The sequence below is a fragment of the Onychostruthus taczanowskii genome, unplaced genomic scaffold, assembly GCF_017590055.1.
Source record: "Onychostruthus taczanowskii isolate IOZ18803 unplaced genomic scaffold, ASM1759005v1 scaffold30, whole genome shotgun sequence".
In the NCBI taxonomy this organism is placed as follows: Eukaryota; Metazoa; Chordata; class Aves; order Passeriformes; family Passeridae; genus Onychostruthus; species Onychostruthus taczanowskii.
The window spans coordinates 8,045,834-8,057,913 of NW_024500350.1; the positions used below are offsets into that span (position 1 = coordinate 8,045,834).

Sequence of the window (12,080 nt, forward strand, 5' to 3'; positions counted from 1 at the left end):
AGGACACCCGCGGACACAGCCACGCTCCGGCACAGGAGCCAGGAAAAGCAGCCGGAGCTACCGATCCTGCGGCACACCTGGAGGGAATTAGGCCGCCCGTTCACCTCCCTGCAAACCTTTTGTAGAGCGAATTCCTGCGGTTTCCCATCGCAATTGCTGCAAATTATACGAGAGCCACGTTTCGTTTCTTTTCATTCCGACGGGAGCCTGCCCTTGGCGAGTGCCACTCGGAGCTGCCTGGCCTCGGGGGACCCTTCCAGAGCCCCCCACCACAATTTTCCTTCTTTTTCCCTTATCCCGTGGGGTGTGGGGGTGCGGAGCTGGGGATGGGGAGCACGTGTGCGCACAGCTGGATGCGTGCCCAGATGTGCAGGGGGATGGGCTGCCCTCGAGGGGCTTTTCAGAGGCCGCCATCGGGCTGGGGACCCCCGCTCGGGTGCCAGAGCTGCCGCAAGCTGTGTGGTCATATGCACACACACATGCACGCCCATCTGCGTGCCTTTCCGGCATGGATGCGTGTCCTGGTGCATTCCCGCACCTCCCTGGCCGTGCTCAGCTCTCCGGGGGTTCCCCCAACCACGGGGACCCCCCTTTGTCCTCCAGCACCAGCGAGTTCAGTCCTCCGGGCCGGCAGGAGCGCCCCCGCTCCGCCGCGCGGACACGCCACTTCCTGCGGCGGCGGCGGAAGCCGGAAGTGCCGCTGTGGCCGGTGCCGGGTCGGGGCGTGCCCGGTGGGGCCATGGCAGGCACGGCCGGCTGAGGGGGACCGGCGGCACCGGGCGCTCCGAGCCGGCCGTGGGGCTCGGGAGCGGCCACAAACCGGCTCCCCCGGCGCGGGGATCCTCTGCCGCGGGCCATGGCTGCGGCGGCGGCGGCGGGTTCCAACTGGGGCCTGATCATGAACGTGGTGAACAGCATCGTGGGCGTGAGCGTGCTCACCGTGCCCTTCTGCTTCCGACAGGTGAGCGCCGGGCGCGGGGCCCAGCCGGTGCGCCCGGGCCGCGGCCGGTGTCGCTCCGTGCCCGTGGCCGCCGAAAGCCCCTGCGAGCTCCTGCACGGGCGGGCCGGGCGGCAGCGCCGCCTCTGCCCTTCTGGCCCGAACGGGGCCGGCGGTTCCCTGGCTGGAGAGGAAAGTCAGCAAAGGAAACGCTTCAGAGCCAGAGCGGGCATCTCGTGTTCCAAACGCCGCGTTTTTCTCAGTCGTGACGTCTCCAGCTCAAAACTTCTCCACGCTCTGGGTTTTTTCCCTGCCCTGTGCTCTCCAGCTGATGGTTTCTGCCTGTCTTGTAAGGAGAAGGGAGAAATGAAATCCAGGGGTTTACCCACATGATAAACGTGACTCGGAGGCGTTTCCAAGTTACCGTGTCCCCTGCCCCTCCCTGGCACCTGGGGCTGTGCCAGGCCCCTGCTGGGTGCCCGTGGGTCCCAGCCCTGCTCGGGGAGGGCAGCGGGGCAGGGCCTGCCTGGGGAGTGTGTGATGCCAGCTGGGTGTTGATAAATCAGTTTGCAGGAGAGGTGGCACCTCAGGGTCTGTCTGTGCTCCCTGGAAGGATGAGCCAGGGTGGGAATTGTGCTCCAAAATCTGCTCCCAGTTTGCTGCTCGGGGCTTGGAACTGGTGCAGCTGGGAGCTGTGGGAAGCAGGTGTGTGTGTTCCACGTGTCCTTGTGCCGTGGAGAGAGTGATGTGGAGCTGCTAGGAAGGGGACAGAACTTCCTGAAAGAGGGAAAAACGTGGCTGGAGTGCGGGGGGGAAGCTGAGGGTGCTGAGCGAGGGTGGCTGGGCTGTGGTGGGGAGCTGACCCCATCTCCTGCCATGCTCTGTTGCAGTGTGGGATCCTCCTGGGAGCCGTGCTGCTGATCTTCTGCTCGTGGATGACTCACCAGTCCTGCATGTTCCTGGTGAAGTCGGCCAACCTCAGCAAGCGCAGGACCTACCCCGGCCTCGGTGAGACCCCGGCTCTGGGGCTGCTCCCCGGCCCTGCTGCTCCTCTGACAGCACCCTGACCTTCCTTGGCCTCCCAGGCTGTGTTTCCTCAGTGGTGCTGCTGGAACAACAAATGGATTTTTTCTTGCTGCAGTTCCCGGTTTCCTTGTTCTGCCTCGGCCTCTCCTGGGGCGGTGCTGGGGTTGGATGCTGCTCCCACAGCCCTGTTAATGGGTGCTGAGTTGTTTTGACTCTGCAGGGCAGGGAGGAGATGATCCAAACCCCAGCTCCCGGGAGCCATCTGGGATGAATTGTGGGGCTGGGATGAATTAATTGTGGGTCTGGGCACGAGTTCCCCACCCACCCAGCGCTGCCGGGACAGTGGGTCCTGCCAGCCTGGCACGGAGCTGGGCTGCCTGGATCCGAGCTGGGAGCTCCTTTATGGCTCAGCAGAGAGGAAACAGAGCGAGCTTCCAAAGGGCTGAGAAAACAAAAACATCTGGAGGATCCCTGGGTGGGTTTTGGCTCTGCCAAAACCTCGGAGCTGAGCGCTGGTGCCGGGATTGGCTCCTGCTCGTGGCCTCTCTCGGGATTCTGGCCGCCCTGGGGAGCAGGAGGAGGTGTTTGGGTTCCAGTCCTTGCCATTGGCATATGGAGCAGCAGGAAAACTCTCCTTGTCCTCGTTCTGCCTTACTTTTCTGTGGGAGGAGGGAGCTGGCTGGCGCTGCCCTGGCACAAGGGCTCCCAGCAGCTGCTGACAGATGGGTTTGCTCCTCCCTCAGAGCGCCCGAGGTGCCGCTCCCAGGAAGCACATCCCGGCTCCTGCCGACTCGTATCTGCTAGGAACAGAAAAGATGGAGAAGGCCCGTGGCTGGGAGGTTGTTTTGGTGCCAGGGGGAAGGGGGAGCCCCCGGCCCAGCTGCCGCTGCTCCCTGCCCCTCACAAGACGCCTTTGTGTGCCGCTTCCCGGAGGACAGAGAGTCCCCTCCACCTTGGAGCGTGTCCCAGGGAGAAGGGATCCTCTGCCTGCCCAGGAGCCAAGGGCCTGCAATACAGAGAGGGCCAGCAATGCTTCCCAGCTTCCTCCTGGCAGGGGGGGCTGGCAGCAGCGCCGTGCCCGCTCCCGGTGCCCTGGGAGAGGTGCCACGCGCTCCCAACGCTCCGAGGTCGGGCAGCTCCACACAGAGCCCTTTGTCCCCACAGGCTGGGCCCAGGGACATCTGCGGGCGCTCCTGGGAGGCTTTGGCACGGAGGGAAGTTGTGCACATTCCCGGCAGGCGGGCAGAGCCTTCCGGAGGAGCCCCAGCAGCCGCGGCTCCGGCACAAAGGCTGTCCCAGGCCGGGGCCGGCGCTGGCCTGGCACCACTGCGGGAAGGGGAGGGCTGCAGGGAGAGGTGTGGGGGAGGAGGGAAGCAGGATACGGTTCCCAGATGGGTTTTAACCAGGAGATGAGTGAATCCCTCCCCTTCCAGTGGCACTTGGGAAGTGCTGGGGCTGTGCTGGGCAGCTCAGCCCTGCAGGGCAAGGGGATGAAGCTCTGTCTCAGGAGCCACGCTGGTTTGAAAGGCTTCTTCAGGTATTGAGCAAGCTCTGCACAGTTTGGGGGCATTCCAAGATCCCATTCCAAGGATTTGACTCTACCATTCATTTTACAGTCGTGACCTCCCAGAGAAGGTAAAGAATCCCATTTTACCATTGTCCCCAGGTGGGAACACCTGCCCACAGTGTTTGGAGGCTTTTTCTCATTGAGCATCAATTCCAAACAGCCGGGGAGATGGGCTGGTTCCAGCGTCACCCAGGCTGTGTCCGTATCCAGAGGCTGGAATGTGCTCTGGAGGATCAGCAGCACCGTTCCTCCATCCCCCCACCCCAAGCTCAGCCTGTTACTGACCCATCTCCAGGAGGGATGTTTTCCTCTTGCTGGCTCCTCTTTCTCCTCCCAGACCCTTTGTCTGTGGGCCTGACCCCCCCCAGAGCTGTTGCCTTTTCCCTCATGGCTGTGAATTCCCAGGGGAGGCCGGAGCGGAGCAGCCGCTCCCCGTGCCCGGGCACGGTGCCTGGTGGCGGCTGTCCCACCGCCCTGTCACTGATCCAGCAGCTATTTTGGGTGCTCCCCCACATCCCTGCTCTGGGCTGTGGGTCCCTGCCATGCCTTTTGCTCATTTTGTGGGAGAACATCTCGTTTCCTGAATTTTTAGCTCAAGTAGAGTCCAAGGAAATCAAGAGTTGAAGCTAATATTTAAAATAGCAGAAGAAGCTTCCAGAAAGGATTGGAGTTTGTTTTCTGGCGGGCGCTGGGAATGTTGGGCTGTGCCTTGAGGGAAGGCAGAGGGGACTCCAGGGTGGTGGGTTCATGCTGGACCTCACTGGCAGATTTGGGCACTGTGGTCTGGGTTTGGCACCCGAGCTCCCCATTCCCATTCTGCCCAGCGGGAGCTAAAAATAGAAGCATAGTTTTCTTGGCATTGTCTTTTTAAGAGAAAACCCAGTGATTTGAGGACTACTGAGCATTTTCTGCTCCAACCCCAGGATGGGAGGGGGGAAAGCAAAGCCTTGGCAGCAGCCCTTTGGTGTGGGTTGGGAGCACTGGGTATTCTGGGAATGGGATTGAACGTTCTGGGCACCAGCTCAGCTCTCCCAGCCAGCCATGCTGGGCAGCCCAGTTCGAGGGGGAAGATAAAAATAAAAAGGGAACTTGGACTGGAATTCTGCACCACTTTAACTTTTGCCACACACAATCTTGTACAGGAATATTTTCTCTCCCATTGCCTTTAATGGCTGCCATGTGTGGCTGCTGCTTCACACCACTTCTGGTTTTAAATAGAAAAAAAAAGAACCTGCTTGCTGGCTTTCCCTCATCCCTGCTCCTGTCTTATGTGGTTTTCAGTTTCCAAAGGGAAAGGCTGAAAAAGAAAGTGGGAGGGTGAGGGAAACGGCCCCAAAATACCAGTGGTGGGCTCCTGCTGCACTGCCCCGTGTCACTGTTGGTGTCCAGTTGTGAACTGACATCTTGCCCTGTTCTGGACCTTTCTTTGACTAACTTCCACTCTTTTTTCCCTTTCATGCCAGCATTTCATGCCTATGGAAAAGCAGGAAAAATGTTGGTGGAAACAAGGTAAATCTACTGCTGATTCAAAGTGTGAACAGTTTGGGTGTCTGTGGTGGAAACCTTTCTGAGCCTTGCTGTGCTCTCCTTCCTTCCTGTGCTGGGGAGATGCCCTGAGCACAGCTCCCAGGTGTCACCTCCATCCCTTCCAGCACTTCCCAGGCTCTGGGAGCACAGAAGGAGGGGATGAGCTGCTCTGCTGTGAAATCACAGCCACAGTGTCACTCGTGGCAGCTTTCCAGGGGTGACATCCCTGCTGTTGAGTTAGTGGGAGGGAGTGTTTGCTTCCTTGGATCCCAGGATCTGCTCTGCCCCTGCCCTCTGTGCTCCCTTCCCTGCGAGATGCCTTGAGGGGGAATCCTGCTTCCATCTCTGCTTCCTCCCATGACCCCAGTGCAGATGTCAGGTGATAGCAAAATCCTCACAGCCCTGCTTTTTCCAGCAGGGATTTTTTTCCAGGCGTGTTGAGCCCAGGGCCGGCAGCGGTGCCGGCTCCTTCGCTCTCCCCAGCTGCAAACTTCTGCTCAGCACTAAAAATACACAGAATATTCCTCAGATGTTTCTTGTCCATGCAAGCAGAGGCTGTAATTGCCACAGGGATGTTCTATAATTGGAATTGGGAAGGAAAGTGGTCCAGCAGTGGGAGGAGAAGCAGTTCATGGACAATCTTTTCATTAAAGTGTGGTCCATTGTGTGGAGAGACCTTGGAGAGCCCACTGGATATTGAGACTCTCATGGCAGGGTCCTGCTGTGGGTGTGGGGCTCTGAGAGCCTCGTGCTGATTCTTTTGAATTTTTCCAGGAGTTCAAGGAGCTCGTGTCATCTCCAAGATTAGTTTTCCATGTTTTTTTCCCCCGTGGCTCCCAACAGGAGTTGAACCCCTGCGTGGGTTGTGGGCAGAGCTGCGTCTCCGAGCGTTTGGTGTGGATGGAGTGTCTCTGGTGGCTGTTTTACTGGGATGGAGTGCAGGAGTGTTCTGCTCTTCCCAACGCTGAGGATAGGAGTGTGACCCTGCTAACCCATCCCTTTCTGTGTTTGCAGCATGATTGGGCTGATGCTGGGCACTTGCATCGCGTTCTACGTCGTCATCGGCGATTTGGGCTCCAACTTCTTTGCCCAAATGCTCGGATTGCAGGTGAATAAATCACTCCTGTAGTGCTCCCAGACCTTGCACTGAGCCCTGTGTCCTCTGGGTGCAGCAGAGCTCCTGCCTCGGGGTGTGCTCAGCACCCCCTGGGGTCCCAGGGGGCCTTTGTGGGGTCCCCTCGTGGAGGGATCCTCGTGCACGGAGCCTTGGCTCTGGGAGCTCTGGGAAGCTCAGACATATGGCAAACAATCAGCTGTGTAAAACTCCAATAAGGCATTTCCATCAAAAGAACTCTTTTTAACTTGGTCCCTTATTAATTCTGGAACAGATTCCTGGGGGAGATAATGCTTCCTGCCTTAATTCCTGCCCCAGTGGGTAGGGACAGGCAGTTCCTCTGCCTGAGCTCTCCTCCCTGTAGTTCAGGAGGGATTTTTGTCCTGTCCCTGGCCGATTTGTGGCCAAAGTCTCTGTGTTCCTGCCTCCTCAGCCGTGTGATGAGCCTGCTGCTGGCTCAGGGTGCTCAGAGGCAAGAGGTGCTCCTCAGAGCCGGCACGAGGGCCGTGCAGGGAAGCAAAAGGATTTTTGGTAGAGTGTTATCTGTGCTGCCTGATGCTCCTAAGCTCAGATTAAGGGACTGCGAAGTTAAAAAAGATGCGTTGAGGCTGCAGCCAAATTAGGTATTAAATATTTCCAAGCATTCCAGAGTGTTCTGCTATAATAAATACCAGTGTGAGGCTTTGATTAATTTTCTGGATTGGAGTTTTCAACACTTTCAATTTCTCGTCTCCCCAAGTAAATTTAGGTTTTATTTAATTGCATGAAAATACCTAAATAGCTTGTGCTGGATTAGCATTTAACCCCCCCAGCCACCCCCCAAATTCTTCCAGCTCGGACCTGTCACACACTGCAGAGCAACAGTGGCCCCCAGTGACTGTCTGAGCTCAGCACAGACGAGCCCGCGGAGCTCCAAGCTTGCAGCATCTTCAAACACCTCCAGACACAGAACTGCCCTGTTTAAAGTTGCTTTTCACTCTGGAAAGACGAGCCGTGCCAGGGTTTGCTGCTTGGGGGGTGTGTTTGCTGTCCTCCCTGCTCCAGGTGGTGATGCAGGTCTGTTCTGCAGGTGTCGGGCCTGTTCCGCATTGTCCTGCTCTTCGCTGTCTCGCTGTGCATTGTCCTTCCCCTGAGCCTGCAGAGGAACATGATGGCCTCCATTCAGTCCTTCAGTGCCATGGCTCTCATCTTCTACAGCGTGTTCATGTTCGTGGTGGGTGCGGACACCAGGCATCCCCTTTTCCTCCTTGCTGTTAGTTTTTGGTGACCAGTTTCACATCCCAGATGTTCCTGCGATTCCCTTGTGGAGCTCCAGCCCTGTCTCACCCACATTTCAAGACTGGAAGGAAAGGGAGGTTTGGGAATTGTTTCCATGTAACTTTTCTAGTAGGCTGTGCAGGGTCACACGTCAGAGCTGCCTCCTCAGGGAGGTGTGGAACCTCCCAGGAACTGTGCCTTTAAGAAACCACAACATTCACAAGAGCTGGCTGCACTGAAACATCTCTGGGGATTAGAAACCCCATCCAAGGATATTATAAACAGACATTCAGACATATTTACCTTCTGCTTCCTGTGCAACCCAACTCCTGCCAGTTCTTGTGTCCATGGCAAGGGAGCTCCCTGGCCTCGGCTCCTCCCTCTTTCCATAAAGCTTTTCCTTCTCTTTGGTGAGCTGGTGGTGTTAAATGGCCCTGGAGCAGCAGGTGGGATCCTGTTTTAGGACCCTTTGTCTCTCTCTACTGAACAGGATTCTCTAAGGCCAACGGCGCTTCCTGTTTAGATTTAAAAACACACGTTAAAAAACACATTTTAAAAAGTGCAAGAGGTTGCTTTGAACAATGATTCTCACAGTTAATGTGTCAGTGGAAACTGTGTGCTGTGGTGTCTGATGGCATCAAACAAGGGGGGAATGTCATAGATCCCTTGGAATACTCCCTGGGTCCTTGGTGGCCCTGGGAGCTGGGTGGGTGGGACGTGGATGGGGGATTGGGATGGGGCTGACCTGGCAGCTCAGAGCTGCCTGCTACCGCAGCCTGGCATTGCTGCTGTTTGGGGCTGGCTGCTCACCCCTGCTGTCTGTCCTGCTGCAGGTCGTGGTGTCCTCCTTCAATCACGGGCTCTTCAGCGGGCAGTGGCTGCAGCGAGTCAGTTACATGCGCTGGGAGGGCATTTTCCGCTGCATCCCCATCTTTGGAATGTCCTTTGCCTGCCAGTCGTAAGTACCTGCATTTCCCAGCCCTGGCAGTTGTTCCTGCGGTGAGTTTGTGTGAGGGCACGGGGTCAGGAGGATCTGCAAGGGATAGATACCATCTGCTTTGGTGGTTTGTTTTCATCAGAGTGCTTTACAGCTCGCTGAAGTTCAGCCTCTCATTCAGTCCTGACCCTTTTGTTACCCAGACCCTTTTGTTATTCCGTTTCACCTGGGAGTTCTTGTAATGGAGCAACATGAGACCACGGGAGCCAAACAGCTCCTCGGGAGCTTCTGGTGCAGCTGCAGGAGGGATGAAATTCCCTTGGTTCTTGAAGGGAATGCTGGAGCACCAGGAAAGGCTGTGAGACCCCCTGAGTACTGAATGCTGGGGGCTGCTCTGCTCCCCCACATTTCCTGGAGAGCACTCTGAAGATCACACAGTTGTTTGCTTTGGAGGGCTGTTCCTGCATTTCCAGTTCCCTGGGTGTAGTGGCACATGGAAGGAGGTGAGAGCAGACCAGGCTATTTCCACCTGTCCAGTTCCCTGGGTTTGTGAGGGTTTCTGCTGACAAGGAGGTGAGGACATGCCAGGCTGTCCCAGGTTTCCACCAGGACAGCAGGTGAGTGCTGTGTGCCAGCTCTAACCAGGGTAGATCCAGCCCTGGGCTGGAAGGACTGGCCTGCTCTGGAAGGACCATCCTCCTCTGGAAGCCTGGCAGAACTGGGTTTCCCCCGTGCAGTTCCAGCAAACGGGTCTCGTGCCAACAGTAAATGAATGTGACAGATAAAATTTGCTCAGACTGCTGTGTTTACACCCACTCCAAGATCCAAATCATCATTTCCCACTTACTGGCTCTCTTGGCAGCTCAGATCCTACCCCGGCACACTCCAGGCTTGCTGTTTAATGTCTCCATTACAACTGGCAAAGGGAATGGTGTTCTCCTGCAGATTTACCGAGTTAACAAATCCTTTTTTTTTTTTTTCTTTTCCTTATGGAACCCATGCAGTACCCAGAACAATTTTCCTGGGAATTGGAAATGCAGGGAAATGGTTTGGTCTGGACCTGTGTGTGTGCCTAAATATGGCTCCATGGCAGCACTTTTGTGGCAAACCCTATCAAAAGCTGTGTGTTTTTTCCAAAGATCAGGAAAATACACTCTCCCCAGCCCAGGCAATATTTATATATTTTTAAAAATTTCTTTCCATCTGTGTATTTTCTCTCTTTTTCTCTCTACCCACCCTCTATATATTCTGTTCCTCTCTTTATGTGTAGTTTATCTATATAGTCTCAGCTGGGTAGATTTAATTTTGCTAACCTCTGAATTACCTTTTCAACCATCCCACACACTGCAGAGCCTCACTGTTTCCCTCTTTTTTTCTTCCCAAGCCTGAATGTTTGGCTGGACCCTTTCCTCAGAGGCTGAAGGTCAGAATGTAGCTGGAGGTGGCTGTGGAGAGGGCAGGGAGGAATCCCAAATGAAGAGATTCCCGGAGAAGCCAGTCTCCTTTCTCCAGGGAGGAATCCTAAGTGGAGGGACTTTGGGAAGCCTGTGTTTCTCCCAGGGAGGAATCCCAAAAGGAGAGATTGCTAGGGAAGCCAGTCTCCTCGCTCCTAGGGAGGAATCCCAAATGGAGAGATTGCTAGGGAAGCCAGTCTCCTCGCTCCTAGGGAGGAATCCCAAAAGGAGAGATTGCTAGGGAAGCCAGTCTCTTCGCTCCCAGGGAGGAATCCCAAAAAGAGACTCCCAGGGAAGTCCTTGCTCCCTGCTGGTACCTCCAGCCCCAGAGTTGACGTGCTTGTCCTCCTTTGATGTTCAGAGATTAAGGGTTAAGGATCTTTCTGCTGGGCCCCAGCCTGACACACTTCCTGGGAATGGCTTGGTGCCCACTGGAGCTGGGGATATCCCTTCCCATCTCCCTGCAGGCCCTCCTCTTCTCCTGAGAGTTCCAGGATGTAGCTGCTAGAATTAAAGTAACAAGAGGTTAATGAGTTGCTAAAATATGCACCTGATGTCAAAAGGAACGTTCCCCACGCTTCCCAAGGCTGTAAATACCCCAAATCCCAGGGAATTGGCACTCCTGGCTTTCTATGCAGCGAGCTGAAGTAGGACAGGCGCTGTGCTGGGGTTTGTTTGTTTAATTTTCCTTCAGACAGTGGGATGCTCCAACCTTCTTCCTGCTTTTCCTCTGTAAACACTGTGTTGCTTTAATTATCAGCACGGAGAGCTCCAAGAACAATAATCTCTGGCGCTGGGGCTGGCCTGGAGCCACCCGTGGCCCCAGGAACAAACGGTCATTCATTTTGCAACCCTTTCTGAACCCAAATGTTTACATCACACGTTTCGCTCCACGTGGTGGGGTGGGGAGAGCAGGAATATTTTTGCAACACTTAAAAGTTATGAGTGTTCTGAAATCTCTTGGCATTAGCAGTATAAATTGTGGAATAGCAGCAGGTGTTTATGCTCCAGAGGGGGAAGGTGTCAGGGATTCGTTGCTGCTGGGCCGAGGCAGAGAATGGGCTGGGATTGGGAGTTTTCTCTTGTTTCCTGCAGGTTTCCTTAAATATTTTACCCTTTTTGCAGTCAGGTCTTGCCTACTTACGACAGCTTGGATGAGCCGTCTGTCAAAATCATGAGCTCCATATTTGCTTCTTCCCTAAACGTGGTCACCACCTTTTACATCATGGTAGGAACTTCCCCTTCTCCTCCCTTGCCAGAAATCTGGAGGGGCCACAGGGATGAGGGTTTATCTACAGCTGGGGCTGGTTTCTGCTTATCTGTATTTATTCTGACAGATGAGTCCTCATGCTGAAAGCAGAGTTAGGTGGGAGGTGATGAACCCAAGAGCACAGGGGGCATTGGGAGAATCCAGGTTTTCAGAGCAGCATGTTTCCTTGGATGGAGGCACAGTGGAGGCCCAGCTCTTCCCAGGCCCAGCCTGGAGCAGGGGCTGCTGCCCAGAGTTTGGAGAGCTTTTTCCAGCCTGTTTTGAAGGAAGTTATGCCTCATAAAGCAGCAGTTCATAAAACTGGGTTAATAAGGAGAGCCTTGGCCCATGAGCCGGGCTGCTGCAGGGAATTGTGACAGCCCTTCTGTTGGAGAGGGACACTCCGTGGGCCTGGCAGCAAGCAAATTGTGTCCTCTAGGAAAACCCCTGGATTTGATGAGAAACTTGCTTTTAAGCAGTTCCCACTCTTGATTAATGACCTGTCCCAGGTTTTGGGGTGCCCATGGCAGTGACCTCACGCTCCCACTTGGCTGCTCCAGTGGGAGGTCACTGTCCTGCCCCCTCTGTGGGGAGCAGGTGTGAAGTGTTGGGAGTCCAACTGCACTGTCCTCCCCAGGTGGGCTTCTTTGGCTACGTGAGTTACACTGAGGCCATTGCTGGGAACGTCCTGATGAACTTCCCTTCCAACGTGGTGACGGAGATGATCCGAGTGGGATTCATGATGTCGGTGGCCGTGGGGTTCCCCATGATGATCCTGCCCTGCAGACAGGCACTGAACACCCTGCTCTTTGAGCAGCAGGTAAGATCCCAGGGCTGCCTCGGGGTGAAGCTTGATTTTTGAAGGGTTTTTGTGACTCTTTGGTCTCTGACTGGGCCCCAAACCTGCCTTGGCTCCCTCAGACTCTGGTGACAGTGGTATGTGGCAGGTACTCACTATCCTGAGGGACAAAACCTCAACTCCCATAAAATCCTCAGTGCCCAGGGTGTGGTG

General features: G+C 55.5%; 1 protein-coding gene across 2 annotated transcripts in view; it reads left to right on the forward strand.

The window, feature by feature from the left end:
- Window positions 1-693: 693 nt before the first annotated feature.
- Window positions 694-12,080, forward strand: part of SLC38A10 (solute carrier family 38 member 10) — a 30,119-nt gene continuing 18,732 nt past the window's right edge. For both annotated transcript variants that reach the window (XM_041409050.1, XM_041409051.1), the window contains exons 1-8: window positions 694-961; window positions 1,828-1,945; window positions 4,994-5,039; window positions 6,072-6,165; window positions 7,241-7,384; window positions 8,262-8,386; window positions 10,945-11,047; window positions 11,706-11,888. In XM_041409050.1, the coding sequence (XP_041264984.1) occupies window positions 857-961; window positions 1,828-1,945; window positions 4,994-5,039; window positions 6,072-6,165; window positions 7,241-7,384; window positions 8,262-8,386; window positions 10,945-11,047; window positions 11,706-11,888 (918 nt within the window). In that variant the 5' untranslated portion in view covers window positions 694-856. The remainder of the gene's footprint in view (window positions 962-1,827; window positions 1,946-4,993; window positions 5,040-6,071; window positions 6,166-7,240; window positions 7,385-8,261; window positions 8,387-10,944; window positions 11,048-11,705; window positions 11,889-12,080) is intronic.